At 42.9% G+C, this 21,448-nt stretch overlaps 1 protein-coding gene across 1 annotated transcript; it reads left to right on the forward strand.

The window, feature by feature from the left end:
* Positions 1-603: 603 nt before the first annotated feature.
* On the forward strand, positions 604-3,850 carry LOC311107548 (NK1 transcription factor-related protein 1-like; the record flags this gene model as incomplete). The annotated part of the gene is made up of 2 exons (XM_084150055.1): positions 604-1,042; positions 3,135-3,850. 2 exons carry the CDS (start codon positions 604-606, stop codon positions 3,848-3,850), a joined length of 1,155 nt encoding a protein of 384 aa, XP_084006181.1.
* Between the last annotated feature and the right edge of the window lie 17,598 nt (positions 3,851-21,448).

A 21,448-nucleotide genomic window follows, 5' to 3' on the forward strand; every position in this document is an offset into this window, starting at 1 on the left:
GAGGAAGAAAGGAAAAATAAGCCTATTTAGACCCTTTCCAGTTCAGTGGAGTTGAAACTGAGCTGACAGCTGAGTATATCACGAACCGCATCATCCCTCACTCCCCGTGCGCCTCTGTTGCCTCTCACGCGCGCAGACGGAGATAATAGGCTATTAGAGGCATGGGATTAATTTGTAGCCAATTACAACCCACAGTTGAATATGAATGCATAAATAATGCGTAGCTTGTGTCTAAGTTTTGGTGACGAACGAGGGTGGGAGGGGATGCGAGAGCGAGCGAGGTGTGCGTGCATGACATAAACATTGGCGGGTCCTGAGGGGATGGTTCAAATCCAAAAAAGGAGTTGCACAAGGGAGACGAACATCCAACAGTGAATCATCACCTCCTACCAGCGGTGTGTTACATTGACCAGAGCAGTGCAGCCGTAGAGGGGTGGCAACGCAAGCTGTGCAGGAATACTGCACCAGATATTAGTCTACTTTTCTCAAATTGCATGCGCTATTATGTCAACGGTTGTAAGAGAAGCTTAAATTTACTGTCTTGGTGCTAAACCTTTGATAGTTCAAAAGAAGAGAACGTGCTCTTCCGCCTGAAGAGAAGTCATGAATAGAGAGAAGGTTCAGCTGGGAGATCTCTCAATCGCTTCTCCGCCGGCGTCGGGTGTGGCTGCCCAAACAGCGGTGATCGTCGTGGCCGCTCCAGAAAGCATGGACAATCACAGCGAGAAGCGGCTCTCTGCCAACGAACTGTCGGTGTTTTCCTGTCCCGCCGGTAGAGACATACTGCAAGGGGACAGTCGAAACAACTCTCCACGCCAAGAACCGGCTCCGATAGCAATGCCAACCGTTCACCGGACCACCGCGTTTTCTGTTTTGGACATTTTGGACCCAAATAAGTTTACGAGCAAAAAGCAAAATCCTAACCGAACAGGCAGTGAATTCGCCTTCGGGACAGAGAACCGTGGAGGTGACGACTCGAATCATGCTGTAGATCAGAAATCTTATGCAGAAGACTATGAATGTAAAAAATCTACAGGACTAAGTAAGTGTTTGTGTCTTTCTTGGTGATATTTGGTTTTCCAAAAGTATTGTTGTTTATGATGTAGGTCTACTTGAATAGCCTACATGTCTCTGAAAAATCAAATTGAGATTAGACATATAATGTACATTTTGTTATCTGACATGTTATGCTTCAGGAAGATGCTCAATTACTTAGGCTATATAACGTCACCTATTTGTAAAACCACGTTTTAGCCTCTTTGTGTTGATCATAACAAGACAGAGAACTTGATGAGTGGTTGTCTTATTAGGTTAGCCTATGTCTTTGAGGTTAGAGGGACCTGCAAGTTGTTTTAGATCAAGGAGTTAATAAAGTTGTATTTTCCAAATCTAACTTTGCGTTCTATATTATGTAACTATTTATGCTCAAATATATTTGGATTCAGAAATAAATATGATAATATCTGAGGTTAAGTAAGGTTAGCTATGGAATATTCTACCACGCACACATTCCCTTAGGCTACCCCAGAGAAGAAATGCTTGTAATATCAAAATATATATATATATTTTTTAACCATTCGATTACATTTAATTTAAAGTGCTTTGCGAGGTTAAAGATGCAGGATAATGGGGAAAATTGCCCCAGAGTGACATGCGGAACACGGCTAGTTCGATATCCTATTATCGAATTGAGTCGCCTATCTCTTTCAGGCAGCTTGCCTGACTTTCCTCCAACATCTTAATTATAGTGTCAAAATTCGGATAATTACACGATTAAAACCGATTATTATTATTATTAGGGTAGATATTGATCCCAGAAAAGAGACACGAGATTGATATTGTCTCTGCTGATATAAGATAAACACAAATATTGCCCCCACTGTCATTTTTTAAAATGAAAATAGAAGGAACAAACATTGATCTCCGTAACCACTTCATAGGGTTTGCATTTAAATATAACCTAACAGTCAGAGAAGAGGACACTGCGTTACCAACCATGTTGTCCGGGTGATTTGTTATGGACTGCCTTCAATAGACAAACTAACAAACCAAAAAAACATTATTCTTAAGATTATATCTAAATAGATGAACATGAAGACGTATGATGTGGATTAGTGAGATATTGTTTATGCTGCCAATACAAACATTAAAACCGTTTGCAAAAGGGAACTATATCTTAAACGTCAGAAGCCAACCCATAGGATCACATTAACAGGGTTGAGCAAATTGCCAACATTGTGTCAACAAACAATGCTGAAGATGTGCAGGCCTTAATGGAATAATTATTCCCCTGGATGTATAAGTATTGTTTAAATAATGCAAAAGTAAGTAGGCTAATGCAAATATTTGGTTGCTTATAACAATTACAATTATTGTTGTTGTAATAAGATGATGCGTGTGCGTAAAAGTGGCTCACTTGAATGATGTGTGGTAGGCCTACTCCAGAAAATAATTGAAAGACTATTTTGTTTATTTAACTTGCACCTGGTCATGGGGTATAATGGTCATATTTTAAAACAAACCAAACGAATCTAAAAAGTTTGAGAAACAATATGCCTATCCTTATTGAACAATTTAGGCCTAATATAATGTAACATAAATGGATTTTAAAAAAAATAATAATAATGTTAGAATATTTAGCATGCCTATACTCAATTATAGTAAAGATTTTCCAAAATGATTAGGCCTCAAGTCTTTTTCTTGAAGGTGTCAATGTAGACCATATCACAAGCAGGTTTTCACTATTTAATTGATAGTCTAACATAAAATTGGTAACATGAATTATGTTTGCAACTTTTCCATTTTTATGCAGCGCATTATTTAAGCATATAGGCTACTGTAATACATCCTTACGCTACAACATTAGACTACATGAATGCACAATGTGGAAATAAAAACAACAATTTATCTTCATAAATACATTTTTAATGAAGGTGAGAGAATAGATAGAGGAAAAGGTTATCCATTACGCATTAGCTGGCATGATTCTTCAGCACTATTTTCCTTAGCAATATGTTCATTAGGCTAGTCACTATGCTACTTGGCAAGGTATTGAATATTGTCTGTCCAAATGACTTGGACTTTGTGATTATTACTTTGAAAATACTCAATGGCATGTCTTGTTTCCTTTACAGAGGAGGGGCTGGTGTACAGATCGGACGAATGTGAGAATGATTTCAACAGAGGCTCCCACTCTGACAGCGAGATGCAGGATGACTTATTTGGTGAGGAGAGCAGCAGTGCCCTAACTGGAAATGCCGTGGGGGATCTGGGCCACCATGAAGACGACGACCAGGAGAGCAAGAGCCCAAGAAGTCCTGACGGACAGCAAACGCAACAGTCAGGGTCGAATGGACAAAGTCATCAAGGAAAGCCGAAGAGAAAGCGCTCTGGCTCCGATTCAAAGTCGGGTAAGCCACGAAGGGCCCGGACAGCATTCACTTACGAACAACTTGTTGCACTGGAGAACAAATTCAAGTGCACCCGTTATCTCTCCGTGTGTGAGAGGCTAAATTTGGCACTGTCACTTAGTTTGACTGAAACTCAAGTCAAAATCTGGTTCCAGAACAGACGGACCAAGTGGAAGAAACAGAACCCTGGCGCAGACACCAGCGCCCCGACGGGCGGGGGCCCGAATGGCCAGAGCAATGGACTAGGGGGCCTGAGTCCGCTCAGCCCGTCTCCTCCCATGAGCGGCCATCTGTCAATGCACACGAGCTATGGTCACGGGCCAGGCGGGCTAGTCTGCACCACCCAATTACCTTTTCTGCCAAGTCATGCGGTACTGTCACCTTTCATGTTAGGATCTCAGACTTACGGAGCGCCTGCGTTTTACACTTCTCACCTGTAAAGACATGGAGATAGGTGTGGTTTTACGCCCAAACATTATGTTTTCAGATGCGTCTAAAATTAACCGATATTATCAAACGAATTGACTCCAATGAGATATTAACTTAATAACCATATTACACGTATGGTTTAAGAGAACTAAAGACATGCCCTTACCTAAAGACTCAAATGCACTTGATGCTAGATGGGCAGAACTCTGATGAACATTTAATGTTGTTGTTTCGTCAAGGACATTTAATGCTCGAAGAAAACCAACCTTTACCAAGGGAAGAAGATTTTTCTTATGCTAATGTTGTATTTGACTTTTGTTTTCATTTTGATAGAATGTGAATACTCGTGGTCAAAATGTATATAGGCCTACAAATGTTGGCAAATACATGTCTAGCTTCTAATTTTGAATGCAGTTCATAAATATTAGAGAGTTGAACAAATACATGTAGGCCTATCAATATCGTTCATTTACATCTGGAATGGCTTGAAATATTGTAATTACTGTGTAACTAAACTGTGAAAGTTAAATATGATTGTTTTCATATAAGTTGTCCCTACTATTTTATTTTATATAGTTACCTGATAATATTTGGCTGTAATGAATGCTCATTTCATCTGGATTCGTCTTTGATAAGACAAAGTAAAATAACAATAAACTATAGGCTACCATTTACAAACGAATAAGCTACTTAAATATGAATATTCAATAGATTCAATTCTTTATGTTCAGTGGATACATTTTTTCCTTTCCACCAAATTAAAGGACATTTTGGAACAGAATAAAGTTTTTTCCTCCCCCTTTTAAAGAAATGTTTAACTCTTATTTTACCAGTTATTTATGTTGGCCACCCGATGATATTATGTAGCATTTTTTTTCTAACCAAAAAGCTATAGCCTATATTTAATGTTAACTTTTTTATGCGGAAAAAGTATAGGAGATATTGACTAAAACAGTTGCCTAACCATAGGCCTGTTACTGGATCCGCCGTGGCGAATATCTATAGCCTAACTTTTATTAATTTAATTTAATTACTTAATGGATAATGGATTTATTGAGTTAGGTTTTATTGATATGAAATTTGACAACGGCTCCCTGAATCGATTTGATGAGGAAAAACACTCACTGGTAACTTAAACGGCATCCCTCTGTAAAAGAGGGATTTTTACTTTATAACTATTGAGAGAAACGAATTTCATTGTGGGATAATGTCATGCCAAATTCCGGATAGCCATAGGCTACTAATGCGCGTGTGCGTAAATTAAGGTTATAGAATATTTGAATGAGTTCATCATTAAAAGTCTAACAAAAATATATGTGGTGATTGAATGTATTTAAGCAACTTCTTTCATTTTTTTCCCATCTGGGATAAGGAGACGCATTTGAATAGGGCCACCAGTCAACAGTGCACGTTTTGCACTATCGATGCAAGTTGTAGGCTAGGTATATACAATATTTAAAACTATAGTTTCGTCGAGTTTATAAGGACAAAAGTAACATGGATACAGCATTTATTTATATTCCTTTTGCACCTGATGACTATTTCGTTTCGGATCATAGTCTGTATTTATACAGTCCAAAATGGTGTGATGAAATGGCACATGCCAGCCATTAGGGAACGTGCGCCTGGAATCATTCTAGTATTTCACATGTAGGTATGACTAAACACAAATGCATTATACGACGTAGCCTAGAATATAGCCTCCACTTTGTAGATAGTCTAAACAACTTTCCAGATTACGGGATTATTTAGAGCATGGGACATTTCTTGGAGACACACAGACCCGACCAAGGCGTTGCAGAAAATAGCCTATGGAGTGTGTATTTTTTGTTATCTGCCAGCTGTTTTCAGCAAGTCTCAGAATCTTGCAGTATCTTGTTGGACAAAATGTAAGTTTTAACGTGTTAATTATGTAAATATTAAATTACTTTCAACACGTTTTGTAGTCGAATCATTAAATTCCCCTCTGCATTGGAGAATGCACTGCGCGACATTTGTGCTAAAAGGCCCGATTCAATCAGGGGCGGGTTTCCAAAAAACATCTTAAGGATACATTAATCGTTAGGACTTTGTAGGAGCATCACTAAATCTCGGAGCGGTTTCCCAAAATCATCGTTATTAACGTTGCAATTGAAAAAAAACACAATCTAACGACTGCACTCTTAGATAAAAATATTCTGCATAGAACAAAAAAGGATTATATTGCTTGCTTCAAATATGGCACCCCTAAAGGTTCTATACAGACCCCCTTTGTAGGGTTATTTTATCAGAACCCAAGGGGTTCTTCTTCACTGAACCAAAATTGGTTCCATATAGAACCCTTGGGTTTCATATAGTCTTCTATATGGAACCAATTTCGGTTCTATGTAGAACCTTAAGGGGTGCCATAAATGAAGCAAGCAATATAACCCTTTTTTGTTCTATCCATTTTTCTAAGAGTGTGTGTCACTTAGGCTATATGCGGCTTAACATGGAATCACATGGTCTATCCGTCTCTCCGTTACCGCCGATAATTTCAGAACAACGTTGACTACAAATAGGCTACAAAGTTGCCAATGTCTTTGCAATTGATACAAACAACCAACGTATAAAAATACGTTATGACTGCATTAAAATATAAACAGTAGTCTAATAGGCCCATGTCATGTTGAAAAATTCAATCAATTAAGTTCTATTTTGCTACTTGTAGGCTATTGTCTGTAATTTGTATCAATATATTTCATAATGTGTAGCCTAACGTGAACAATGATGTGCCAAATCGGTGATTTAGGGCATTTTTATTGGGTCAGAATAAGCCACCTCAATATTTGCAGCCATAGGTGGTAATATCTCTCTAGGAGGTGATCCGTCTTCAGTATTGTGAAATAATTCTAATGTTAAGGACATATTTGAATGGCGAAAGCTGATCCAAGAGCAGCGCTCACTTTCTTTCTTTCTTTCTTTCTTTCTTTCTTTCTTTCTTTCTTTCTTTCTTTCTTTCTTTCTTTCTTTCTTTCTTTCTTTCTTTCTTTCTTTCTTTCTTTCTTTCTTTCTTTCTTTCTTTCTTTCTTTCAATCATATCAGTATTGATACATGACACATGCTCCAACAATGTACTTAGCGACCTTTCTCTCTCTGTTGTGTTTGGGAAACGCGTGTTACATCTTCCCCATTGTGGGGAAAGATGTATGGGGAAACCAGGTCCAGATCCGCTTTAGCCGACATCCACACAGCTGATGTTTTGACTCTGATGTCAGAGGTGGAACTGCTGTTAGAGCTGTGAAATCCAAAAGCGGCTCCCGGCATTAGGCCTATACCTAAAGCGGACATTGCCATTGGCTTCACAGAGTTGCATTAAGATAAATCCCAACGTGAGAAGCACACCTTGATGAGGCTGATAAAAATCCTCCTTATTTTGTTTAATGATTTTTAATTTGAGCCTCATTATTTCTAATTGCTTCCTGACAATGATCACAAGATCAGCTGCTCATCGATTTGACAGATCCAACACAGTTCCTCCTCCAACACCGCCAAAGCATCAGCTATATGTGGGTGTCGGCTATCGCTCGTTAACGCTTGATCTGATTGAATCTAGGCCTTACTTTCGTTTGAATGGTATCATATAGGCAATAGTGTAATTATTATGTTGAATGGTAGGCCTATTGCAAGATATAATTTAATAATAACAACATGCCAATTAACTGATTGACATAGGCCTACATGGTGAACTAGGCAAGTGCTTGATTTGAGTAACAAAACATTGAAAAGAGTTAAACAATATTTATGCATTTTTTGGTTATTATGATAATTAAGCTAAATAGATCATTTTAACAAAATATTTGACTCTCAAGCAGCCACTGCCCCAGTCATAGAAATATATGAAATTCCAGAAGCATGTTGAATCCCTGGGCTACTCTTCCACTGACATCTAGGGAGCTAGCTTATTTTATTTTGGGGGGATAGATTTTTAGATGTAATGTTAAAAACAATGCAAGCAAATTCGATGTGACATAGGCTCTAATAGGGGGAGAAAATACTCAAGTTGGGGAGTATGCTTATCGAATAATATTGCACAGTGGACTGAATGAAGGAAACTCTTGTTTAATGAGGTTTCAATATTAAAGAACATGACAGTTTATGTGCAAGCGATTCGTTTAATGTGCTCCCAATGACCAGTAGACAGTAGCCTACCCTGGTGCAACGTTTATTTTTTAATAACATCTGCCCAATTGGTGCCTGGGTACACAATTAACCTAAACACAGCTCAACAACAGCGCCTGAAGATTCCCCTCCTTGCAATCAACATGTACTAAGCCAACAAAACAAGCACACTCACTAATTATCAACATATGTATAGTCTACACAACATCAGCGGAAAAAAGCATTATTTAAAAACATATTGATTCGCAGGCTGTCCTCTATACCACAGGCTCTAGACCACTGAGGGCTGCTGCACAGGGTAGCTATTGGCAACCTATATCATTTCCTATAAACCCCTAAAGGTTATAGTGCTTTCAAACTCATAAACAAAGGAGTGTATGGGTAGGCAACATTTGTAAAAGCTGCTGGTCATCCACAACGGTTTGAACTTCTGTTACCACTTCCAGATTCATATATTAAGCACTGGTTGTTTGTGATAATTACAAAAGAGATACTGGAAAATAGAGTTGCAGTGTAAAAATCAGTAAAAAAGAGTTCTGAGAGTTATGGCATTGAAAATCACAACGATACATCAAGTGTAAATAGATGGTGACAAAGATTGGCATCACATATTTCCTCATGTTACACATAAATCAATAAATAACATTATTTGACAAATTATTTTATAAAAACTAATCAAAACAGTTTTGATTTGTTTTACAAATCAGAAAGCATGCAATTCAACATTGTCTTATTACATGTAAATTAAATGGCCGATAAGTCTGTGTGTGAATCTTGAAAAGGTTTCCTGAGTTATTTCCACCAGTACAGACAGTATCTGTCACTTGCCTCATGGAGCTCCTGAAAAATAAAGTATGAAAGGTTTAGAATTACATATGTTTATTAATGGTTATGTTTTATAATAAACACTGTTTATCCAACAGTAAGTGTCTAGGTGGGTTTTGAATAATCATTAATCCTCTCAAGTTACATGGGATGATTAAGCCAAGTGCAACAAGGTTACAGTATATATTTTTAATAATACATCTATCACAACATCAATACACCAACGACTAGTGACTTTAAGGCCATGTATCCATTGTGTTGGGGTTGACTTGTACTCTCTGCACCTCCTGGGCTACATAGAAGGTACAGCCACTTGTTGCTGAGTGAGTAGCCTACTTACGGGTTGATAACCTTCCTCTCTAGTCTGGAGCGTGAAATGTTGACACTCTTCTTGAGATCACTGAGGTTGGGGTACTTCTTCTTCTTGCCCTTCCCCTTGCCTTTCTTGCCCTTCCCAAAGGTTTTGGAGGACCCCAGGTCCTCCCCAGTGGTAAACTCTATGTCCCTCATCAGCTCAGGGTCCCGCCAGCCCCCCCCCCCCCCCCCCCCCCCCCCCAAAAAAAAGACGTACAAAAATAAACCATTACTAGACTCAGGGCTCTATTCAATCAGTATTACAGTATTCAGCTTTACAGCGTTATTGAAATTAAAAGGCTATGGGTCCCGCGTTGGCGGTAGACTGCATTCACGGTAAAGGCTGCATATTTCGGCTCAATTGGAAATTACCTTCACATTTCTAGCATGCAATCTGTAACAACTGAGATCCTTTGAACGCGTAATTTTGGATAGCCACACTACCTTCACCCTCATCTTGGTGCTAGCAAGCAGGCTAGGTAGTACTAGGTGGTATCACCAGTCAATCCAGTAGGGGCTGGAAACTATAGTGAGCTTCGATTGGCCAATAGCAACGCAATGTCACGGAGTGCACAACAAAAGTTCAGCTTTCCCCAACTTTGGTCCCGCCCTGTTCACACTCCCTCAACAAAGCTTGCAAAGTCCAACGGTCCCCGCCCACTTCGCTTCCCTTCATTGAAAATTAATAGGGCTCAGTTGTTTCATCACCCCCCCCCCCCCAACCCCCCCCACCCCCCCCAACGTGCTAAATGGATTTCCGGTGTAAAGCTTCAGTGATACATATTGAATAGAGCCCCTAAACATGATCGTGTGTATCCAATCACATACTGTAGACACTCAAGATGACATAAACCTCCATTTCTTCAACCACTTGGATGGACCAGAAGAAGAGCATGTCCAAACATTCAAATACAGGACACATTCAAATACAGAGCAGCAGGTACCTTAGCGGTTAGAGTGTGGGCCAGTAACCGAAAGGTCGCTGGGTCGAATACCCGCTACTTGGAATACCCCTTGAGCAAGGCACTTAACCCTAATTTGCTCCAGGGGTGTCGTGCTGCTATGGTTGACCCTGTAAAACAACACATTTCATTGCACCTATCCAGTGTATGTGGCAATAAAACATTTATATTTTTGAGACAACCTAATACAAATACTCGATTATGGTTTTAAATAAAGGTCTAACGTAAAATGCCTCATAGAGACAACATAGGCTGTAAGAGACGGTTTCAGAGACATGCAGCCAGCCCAGGGCCCAGACAGACAGTATGTGTTTCAAGGTCCTACAGGAGGATGGTGATGGTATGGGGGATTAATCATGGCTGTGATGGCCCACTCCAAGGCTACGGCTAACCTTGATGGAATAGGTTAACTGCACCATCAACTCAGCCTCATAACGGCAACAAACGAGAAAATAATTGATTTTTTTGTTGCTATTTTGGGTCCTGTATTAGGGCTCTCCTCAATCACCCCTGAGAGTGACATGTTGTGAAAGCCTGTAAAAGAGGGGCACCAATTTTAGTTACAAATTAATTTGGGGTGGGGGAGTGTTCATCTCCCCTGGGGTGGCAGGCAGGGTCGGGTTGGGATGGTGAAAGCCCCCTATTACATGAGCCCTGTGATCCCTCTGTGGTTAAGTCCTGCCTTTTGTGTGCTTTCGTTCCCATCCCCAGGATGAGAGGAGAGAGCCCTTATTAAGTTAAGCTGTCTGAAGCCCCTGCAGCAGGGGCCTTTTCTCTGTCAACAGCCTCGATTCCACTCCAGCTGTGCCCATCCACCCGCCTGTCCGCCAGGGACAGGCCACACAGACACACCATACAGACCAACCACCACAAAGGCAGCTGGGAGCCTGGACTGACACTACATATAGACAGAGCCTCAGGAGCATGGTCCCGGCCTGGGCCTACGGGCGGTAGAGGTACCATACGCGTACACTACCGTTATTACACACAAAACATAAACAGTTAGAGACTGTGGTTTTTTAACCATAACTAAAGTGGATAATTAATTATTCATCTGATGTAAATGTTATTTCAGCGGGATAACCTGGTGGTTTTAGAGTGTGAAAAATAGCTGCTATAATAACTGTATTGAAATACATCATCAATACAAGCCTGGAGTATCATTTAATAAAATATTCCAGCTAATGCTAAATTAAGTACGAGCCACATAGCAAATTAACTAAATATCAAGACTATAATTGGGAATTCTAATTAAAATCTTAATGTACAAAGATGGATCATGAACTGTCACTCATTCTCTCAGACATCGAAGACTTCTTCAACATGCAATTGTAAACAGTGTTAACTTGATAATCTATGGCAGCCTGACCAATCCTGTTTTAAGAGTTTGGAATGGGTAGACAATGGAGTTAAAATTAAGAATAGAGTTGCCATCGATAGATAAAAGTGCTGCAATGTCTACAAGCCAGGGTCTACTTCTCTTTCAGACTGGCAACAGTCAGAGACCCATAAATCGGTTACTATAGAATATAAAATACAACCTATGAGTGTGTGGGGCCACACTAAGAAACTATTTGAGGGCGTTTGAGCAAAAATCAATAGTGCTCAAGGAGAGCGAGTGGAGTGACCAGGCAGGCAGTGAGAGGATTGATGGACCTCTGCAGGTCCTCATACAGTTGGTGCCTGGCGGGTGGCTTGGCGGACCAGTGGGAGGGCCTGCTGCTGTGCTGAGCTCAGAGAGGCAGAGACACACTGTGTGGCAGTGCCTGGATGGGATGGGTCTGCAGGGCTGATGGAGTAGGGGATCAATAGCGTAGTTAGTTACAAAAGATGCTATTTCACAAGCGAGTGGCCAGCGGCCGCCCTGAGTCAGCTGGCCCTGATACCTGTTTGTTAACAAGTGACTGCAGGCAGAGAAAGCACATCCGACGCCCCGCTGGCAGCAGCCAACACACGCTTAATTGGCTTTTAGCGCGGCCTCCAGGAGAGGGAGAGAGAAAGAGAGAGCCAGAGCCCAGAGCCAGACACAGCAGCCCAACCTATTATCAGGGCTATTGATGAAGCCTGTGATTCCATCAGTTCATCTTTTACTGAACCAAAAAGGCCCACCCCCCCCCCCCGGTCCCCTGACTCTGGCGCTGTGGTGCTGTCTTGCTCCTCTCCTTTGCGTGACGGGATGGGACTGGGAGTGATGGAGAGTTCCGAGGGAGAAAACTGGGGGAGTCAGAGGCAGGAAGTGTTTCCATTGTCTCTGGCTCTCCTTCTTTATCACAGACTAGACCAGAGAGGGCTGCTACTGCATAGGGCAGCTATTGGTAATAACTTTATTGAAGGGAACCTATCAACACAATCAAAATATTTAGCATGTTGCCAATGACTAGTGCCATATTACTGACTGCTGTGAGCTAGAGAATTATACAATTACTTTTTTTCAGTTGCAGTTACTTGATATTTTTGGAATTTTTAAAAGGAAAGGGATCTAATAGGACCACTCCTATGTCCCTCACCAGGCTGCTCCTCTCTAAGTTTCCTCTCCTCTTTCTCCCGGCGCACAGTGTCCTCTGGGTTGGTGGGTTTTCCCAGATCGTCTCGTGTGATGACACACAACATTTTCAGCATCATCAACAACAACAATCCTCTACACTCCACTTTCACTCTAATTCTGCAAAGCCTCACTTACCAGTAACTAAAAGTAACATTCATTATGTGTTCTTTAGAATCTCAACAAATATATACAAAATTGAAATTACCATGTCAGTTGTAATGCTTCACCAAAAACTCATCTTGCTCACTTTGACTCGGTCCTGGCCTTCACAGAGGGCTCCATTGGGCATGGGGGCTTTGCACCTGTGCTTGACAGGCTGGAAGCGGCCAGCGAATGTGATGTACACTACATGACCAAAACCATGTGGACACCTGCTCGTCGAACATCTCATTCCAAAATCATGGTCATTAATATGGAGTTGGTCCCTCCTTTGCTGCTATTACAGCCTCCACTCTTCTGGGAAGGCTTTCCACTAGATGTTGGAACATTGCTGCAGGGACTTGCTTCCATTCAGCCACAAGAGCATTAGTGAGGTCGGGCACTGATGTTGGGAGATTAGACCTGGCTCGCAGTCAGCGTTCCAATTCATCCCAAAGGTGTTCGATGGGGTTGAGGTCAGGGCTCTGTGCAGGCCAGTCAAGTTCTTCCACACCGATCTCGACAAAACATTTCTGTATGTACCTCGCTTTGAGCACGGGGGCATTGTCATGCTGAAACAGGAAAGGGCTTTCCCCAAACTGTTGCTACAAAGTTGGAAGCACAGAATTGTCTAGAATGTCATTGCATGCAGTAGCATTAAGATTTCCCTTCACTGGAACTAAGGGGCCTAGCCCGATACATGAAAAACAGCCCCAGACCATTATTCCTCCTCCACCAAACTTTACAGTTGACACTATGCATTCGGGGAGGTAGCGTTCTCCTGGCATCCGCCAAAGCCAGATTCGTCCGCCTGACTGCCAGATGGTGAAGCGTGATTCATCACTCCAGAGAACGCATTTCCACTGCTCCAGAGTCCAATGGCAGCGCGCTATACACCTCACCAGCCGACGCTTGGCATTGCGCATGGTGATCTTAGGCTTGTGTGCGGCTGCTCGGCAATGGAAACCTATTTCATGAAGCTCCAGACGAACAGTTATTGTGCTGACATTGCTTCCATAGGCAGTTTGGAACTTGGTAGTGAGTGTTGCAAAAAAGGACAGGTGATTTTTACACGCTACGAGCTTCAGCACTCGATGGTCCCGTTCTGTGAGCTTGTGTGGCCTACCACTTCGCGGCTGAGCCGTTGTTGCTCCTAGACGTTTCCACTTCCCAATAGCAGCTCTAGCAGGGCAGAAATTTGACTAACTGACTTGTTGGAAAGGTGGCATCCTATGACGGTGCCACGTTGAAAGTCACTGAGCTCTTCAGTAAGGCCATTCTACTGCCAATGTTTGTCTATGGAGATTGCATGGCGGTGTGCTCGATTTTATACACCTGTCAGCAACAGTTGTGGCTGAAATAGCCGAATCCACTCATTTGAAGGGGTGTCTGCATACTTTTGTATATATAGTGTACCTGGACTTCATCTGGACGGCGAACTCCTCATTCTCCAACTCCTCCTTTATCTAGTTGGGAACCCAGAACTGGTGCTGAGAGCTATTCCTAGACACCAGGATAGAGGGAGAGGTGTGAGGAACTTTCCATTTGCACTGACCTGTTCTTTATTAACATTCATCTGTAGCAATTTTATAGCTAATAGCTGAGAATTTAGTTGAATTATTATGGGAGAGTCTGTTTTCATAACTCATAATCTTTACATTTAAAAACTAATAACAGAGATTTACAATGCCTCAGAACAGACAATAGTGCTCTGGTGCTATATCAATGCCAATAAAAACTTTGTGAAAAGTTAAGTTCTGTGCAGTAGTTGAACCCGAGACGTCCCAGTTGCCCATTTCAAGGTATACTCTAATAAAATATGCTAGTCATTGAGGGTGGTGTGAGGCTGTATGTATTTGATGATTTTGCCTGCGGTGGGTTGCTCCTCTCCCCAGTAATAGAGGTCCAGACCGAAGGGGATGATTGGAGCTTTCTCCCTCTCTTCACTGGAGTCACTAGCCTGGTCCGTGGGGTCCGTACTACCTCCTGCTGCAGAGCTAAAGAGAGAGATGGAAAACAACAGGCAGTTACAAGTAGTTGAGGCTGTGGTTCTTCTCTTTGGCCATGACACCAAATATTTCCAAGTAGCAGTCCCAAATCCCAATTCATGTCAACAATACAATGGAGTTGAACTAGAAGGGATAGTGCAATATATGTTGTAAACATACATGATCTTATAAACATATAAAGTTATTAAGTGAAGCAGAGAGGGGTCACCTGGAGCTAGGTGCGTGGGGTTGGCGCTGCTTAAAGAGGCGGAGTGTGGCGGCTGCACAGGTGGGGTCCTGTTCCTTATCAGTGGCTCTTTTCCTAGGCCTGGAGAGGGTGTGAGAGGCTGCTGGTGCAGGATGCTTCACTAGAGAATGGACTGGTTTCTTACTGGCCACAGAGGTAGAGGTAGAGGGGGCCGTCTCCAAACCTGGAATAACCAGCAGAGTAGGTTAAATAGGTTGTATATTACGTTATTTGAGGTTATACATATTCAAGGACTTCCATAGACTTATGCACAGATTTATCTAGCACATTCTACTGCTTCAGTTTTGTGTGCTCACTGCTCAGAGTGTCTGTGGGCCAGCTATTTATTTTCCTAGCCTTTTGGAAAACATCTGTCTATCCTCTTAAACACACTTATATTGTAAATGGTAGTCCTACATCCACAGCCTCTCCTAGAACAAATCGGTAGTAATACAATTATGTGTGGCCTTCCCCGATGTGGCCCTCGAGCCTCAAGATTTTGCCCACCCCTGCTGTAGGTGATGCTAACACAGTTATGAAGTGAAGGCCAGGGCAGGGTGGAGTGGAGTGGCTCGGCCACAGTGCGTTAGCCTCCTGGGTGGGCAGGGAGGGTCTGTAGAAGGCCTCTATGGGGGTCAGACAGAGCTTAAGGCTGGAAGAGAGATCACAGCTCCGTTCTAAGCCAACACCTGCCCCAGCCCCACGCCAGGACAACATAAACTTATTAAAACAAATAAATTAAAAGGATTAAATGAGCAGTTTTTACGTCACAACGGACAAAGGGGAATTGCCTGATAGCTATGTACTGTATGTGAGCATCTAACCTCATCTTTATCTCCTCTCCTCTCCACCACGTATAATATCAGTGTAGGCAGATAAAAGTAACAGACCAGATACATTAGAAAATCCTTTGGTATTATGAAACATTAATGACGCAAATGTAGTTCCTAAAATAATACACCCCCCTCCCCAGGAACAAAAGAGGGCAATAAAGAGAATGTAATGTTGGTCAGAGGCACAAGTAAAATGTCAAATGTTTTCTCCTCAGAGAGAGCTCTTTCCTTCCTTGGCATATCCCTGGGTTAATCCAAGAGCCCTCCATCCCTCTGAATTATTGCATCGTTCCCTGCAAAGACCCCATCTGAGGAATTGTGAAATACTACCAAATCCTTTCTTTTTCTGTTCAAATTGACCAAAATGGTAGCTATTTGTCTGAAGCAATAAAATTGCAGGTGTTAAAGAGATAAATCAATAAAAGGAAATAGAGAGGCCTAGCGGCAGGGAGACACAGAATGGGGCTGCCAATGGTGGCCATGTTGATTTTCCTGAGTTCAGCAGGCCTTGTAATTAAAATGTAAATTTGAGAAAGAGATAACATCCTGACAGGAGTGCTGGGATAAAGGGATAGATAAAAGATCAGCCATGAAACGAGCAGTGGAGAGAATGGAGGAGAGAGAGAGAGAGAGAGAGAGAGAGAGAGAGAGAGAGAGAGAGAGAGAGAGAGAGAGAGAGAGAGAGAGAGAGATAGATAGAGAAAAGGAGAGGCCAAATTCTTTTTGAATTAACTCGTTCTCGCTCTTTGGATCAAAGTTGGTTGTGAGAGGGAAATAAGATATGTTTTCAGAGAAATGTGTTGACGTATTTGATAGAATGGTCTGAATGTGATAAGTTTAAGAAAAAAAACACTGATACGAAACAGCATTTTATTCACCAAACTGTCATCTGTATTTTACTTTCTTCTAATCTTTTTTCAATTATTTTTTTCTTTTGATTACACCGCTGCTGCAAATTAAATAAAATAATCCTTTATTTCGCTTTAGTTCCATTGGACTACTTTCATTTGTAACAAATCCCTGAGGTATCTGAGAAAACATCTAAAGCAGCCAAGAGAAACATCTACAATGTGCCGTTAAAGTCCTCAAGCCAAAATCAATAGAGATCCAACCAGAACACTGGTATTAAATACATCACATTTAGTACCACTAAAAAGACTACTTTGCCAGATTCATTCCGGGACCAAATCATAATTATTTACCCTCACAGGACGATTGCTTCCAATTCAATGAGGAAATATCCATGATGTTAGTCACAGTGTATCTTGTGAGTGAGTCTGTCTGTCCCTGTGGTTTAGCCCCCCTACAGAGAGACAGAGGCCAGGTGGATGTTGTAAATTACAGCATTGGGCTAATGGAAGCTCATTAACAGCATTGCATTGTTAATTTGGCATGGCTTCCACAGATCATTACATAGCTCACTAATCAAACCAGCCTGCTGTAGACTCGGTAGGTTGGCTCCCATTCACTTTCACACACATTAAATGGAGCAATCAAGCTACTGGACAACACACAATGAGGAGTGTTTTTTGGGCTAATCAGATTATAAAACTAATTAAAGTTACATGGTCAGTTTCATTTGAAAACGTGATAACGAGGAATTTGAATAAATAGAATGTGAACCTAAAACATGAATTAAATGCTGATGCTGAATCTGAGTATACAGTAAGAATGTGTAGCAAAATGTAGATTGAAACAAACAATACATGTCCAGAAATCATTCAATTTGGACTTCTTTAGCCAGAAGGTATTAATGGACATTTTGTCAACTATTATGACATTAAAGAGCGACTGCCCCTAAAAAGCAACTTCTCTTTTTGAAAATGGCCTGTGACAATTTTGGTCATGAAGTCAGTCTTGTCCAAAACGGAGATTTGCGAGATGATAAGAAAAAATTGTATGTCATGGGTGGGTTAAAATATATTTTTTATTCTCCCAATTTCATGATATATCCAATTGGTAGTTACGATGTTGTATCATCACTGCAACTCCACAATGGACTCGGGAGAGGCGAAACATGACCTGCCAAGCCGCTTCTTAACACACTGCTCACTTAACCCAGAAGCCAACTACACCAATGTGTCAAAGGAAACGCTATCCAACTGATGACCGAAGTCGGCTTGCAGGCGTCCGGGCCACCACAAGGAGTCGCTAGAGCACGATGATCCAAGAACCCCCCCCCCCGACAAACCCTCCCCTACCCCAGACGACTTGTGCGCCGCCCCATGGGGCTCCCGGTCACAGTCGGCTGTGACCCAGCCTGGGATCGAACCCGAGGCTATAGTGGCACCTCAGCACTGCGATGAAGTGCCTTAGACCGCTGCGCCATTCAGGAGGCCAGGGTTGGGTTTATTTTAATCCTGCCAACATGCCCACAGCTGGCAGCACTCTAGTAATTATACAGTACATTCAGAGCGCAGCTGCTCACGACTCGACCCGATCGTAAATGCCCATGGTCAGCTTGGTTTGACATTCGATTTCCCTATGGGGCTAGTTAGGGACCATCAGTAAATTACACAATGTACAATATTTTAAAAGGTCAATAGCTCCAAATTTCAATGACTTAACCTCAAGCCAACTATACATTTTAGAAATTCATATACAAATATTGAAGGCATTTAAAGCTGCAATATGTAACTTTTGGGGCGACCCGACCAAATGCACATAGAAGTGTAAGCGCAGATCCGTTCTATGTATGCTATCTCTATGCTTCTCGTTCTAAAGTTTAGTTTTTGCGTATTTTACTTTCAGTTTTGTACACCAGCTTCAAACAGCTGAAAATACAATATTCTTGGTTATTGAAAATATATTTCACAACGGTTTAGATGGTACAATGATTCTCTACGCTATACATTTCTTGTTTTATTACAACAACTGAAATTGGCGAACAATTAGAATTTTAGCAACCAGCAATTGGTGGAGCAATATCTACATATTGCACCTTTAATGAGACAACCAAAAGTTGTGCTACATGAAAATAGTGTCCCATTTACATTGTGCAATTTACCACGGTCTCACACCAGCCTGTAACAACTTCCTCCGAAGCGCTCTCCTCTCCTTGTTCGGGCAGGCTTCGGCGTTCGTCATCACCGGCCTTCTAGCCACTGCTGCTCCTCATCTCATCATTTCATTAGTTTTGTCTTGTTTATTACACACACCTGGATCATATCCCCTCATCAGTACCTGTATAAGTGTTCCCTCTGCCCCCTTGTCTTTGTCTGTGATTGTTTATTGTGGAGGTTAGATTAGCTCGGTGGAGCTCCTTGTATTTTGTATCGCCGGGATATTTCACCTGTGTGCCTTGTTGTTTCCAGTGCGCCTGATTTCCGCACTGGAGTGTTTGACCCATTGCAGTGTTTTCGAAAAATAAACCTTTTATTCTGTGATTTACTCTCCTGCGCCTGACTTCAAAATCACCCACCACAGAATCACACACCTAGACATGGAGTCAGCAGGAGAAGAGAACATGCCTGGAGTAGTGGCACGGATCGGGGAGCATTCTACCATGCTAGCCAGCTTGGGAGAAGTGATGGATCGGGTTCTCCAGGTCGTCCAACGCCTGGAGAGGAGAGGACCCAACCCTTCGGGACCATCTGATTGACCGGATCCAGCCACCCACACCCCAGCACCCAGAGGGATTCATCTATCACGACCGAGGGATTTTGACGGGACAGCTGCCCGCTGCCAAGGATTCCTCCTGCAGCTGGACCTCTACTTCTCAACCATTAGCCCGGCTCCATCGGAGCGGGAGAAAGTGTCCGTCCTCGTCTCCTGCCTCTCGGGGAAAACCCTGGAGTGGGCCAACGCGGTCTGGAGTGAAGGAGAGCCGCGTTGGACAACTGAGCCAGGGGACAAGGACCGTGCAGGACTTGCCCTGGAGTTTCGTACTCTAGCAGTTGGGTCCGGGTGGAACGAGTGGGCCCTCATCGACAGATTCCGGTGCAGCCTGTGAGAGGACGTCCGAAGGGAGCTAGCCTGCCGGGATGCCATATTGACTTTCGACCAGCTGGTGGACATGGCCATCCGGTTGGACAACTTGCTAGCTGCAAGAGGACGTTCTGGAAGTGGCCTGCTCGTTTCACCCCCCTTCAACCCGGATTCAGTTCAGATGGAGCTTGGTGGTGCAGCGATCCGGGAGAACGGAAGACAACAGCTCCAGTGTCATGCTTGTGGCAGGAGAAGACATTCTGCTGCACGCTGTCATCAGGGTTCTTCCGGGTCTGGAGGCGGCAGGCAGGACACTCTCACGTCACCCCAGGTAGCGCAAACCCACACTCGTTCAGAGCCCTCTGCTGCACACTGCACCATACAAGTCACCTTTCCTGATTATACAGTAGTGTCCCAGTGTAAGGCGCTGGTCGATTCAGGCACAGCTTGGAACTTTATGGATAGGTATTCCGTTGGTTCCCCTATCCATTACACTGCCCATCAAAGCACTTGACAGTCGACCATTAGGGTCAGGGTTCGTTAGGGAATATACAGCACCAGTCACAATGGTTATGCAAGAGACCCATAGAGAGCAAATCACCTTTTTTCTTATTGAGTCTCCTGATTTCCCTGTTGTATTGGGTCTTCCCTGGTTAGCACTACACAACCCCATCTTTTCATGGCCTCAGAGGGTTCTCACGGGGTGGTCGCGAGAGTGTCAGGGTAGGTGTCTAGCTGTTTCCGTTGGTGCAACCACGGTGGAAAGTCCAGACACTACCTCCCCTGAATACCTCGATTTGGCGCACACGTTTTTCAAAACGCAGGTGACCAAATTACCACCTCATCGTGCAGGGGATTACGAGATAAACCTCCGGGTAGACGCTGTGCCTCCAAGGAGTCATGTATATCCCCTGTCGCAGGCTGAAACGGAGGCGATGGAGACATACATCTCCGAGTCCCTGAGCCAGGGGTTCATACGTTCCTCCACTTCACCCGCCTCCTCGAGTTTCTTTTTTGTGAAGAAGAAAGATGGAGGGCTGCGCCCTTGCATTGATTAACGACACTGAACAAGGGGACAATTCGTTATAGTTATACTCTACCCCTCATTCCATCGGTAATCGAGTCAATGCATGGGGTGCGCTTCTTCCCAAAATTAGATCTCCGGAGTGCGTACAACCTGGTGCGTATCCGAGAGGGGGACGAGTGGAAGACAGCATTCAGCACAACCACGAGGCATTATGAATACCTGGTGATGCCGTACGGTTTGATGAATGCTCCATTAGTCTTCCAGTCCTTTGTGAACGAGGTGTTTCGGGACATGCTTGGTCGCGGTGTAGTGGTCTACATCGATGACATTCTGGTGTATTCCGCTACATGCTCCGAGCACGTGTCCCTGGTTCGCAAAGTGCTGGGCCGACTGTTGGAACATGACCTTTATGCCAAGGCAGAAAAGTGTCTATTTCTCCAACAGTCTGTCTCCTTCCTTGGATACCGCATCACCACCTCAGGTGTGGAAATGGAGGGAGATCGCATTTCAGCTGTGCGAAATTGGCCTACTCCAACCACGGTAAAGGAGGTGCAGCGCTTTATTGGCTTTACCAACTACTATCAGAGGTTTATCCGGGGCTTTGGCAAGGTCGCAACTCCCAT

Source organism: Coregonus lavaretus (genome assembly GCF_964263955.1).
Source record: "Coregonus lavaretus genome assembly, chromosome: 32".
Lineage (NCBI taxonomy): Eukaryota > Metazoa > Chordata > Actinopteri > Salmoniformes > Salmonidae > Coregonus > Coregonus lavaretus.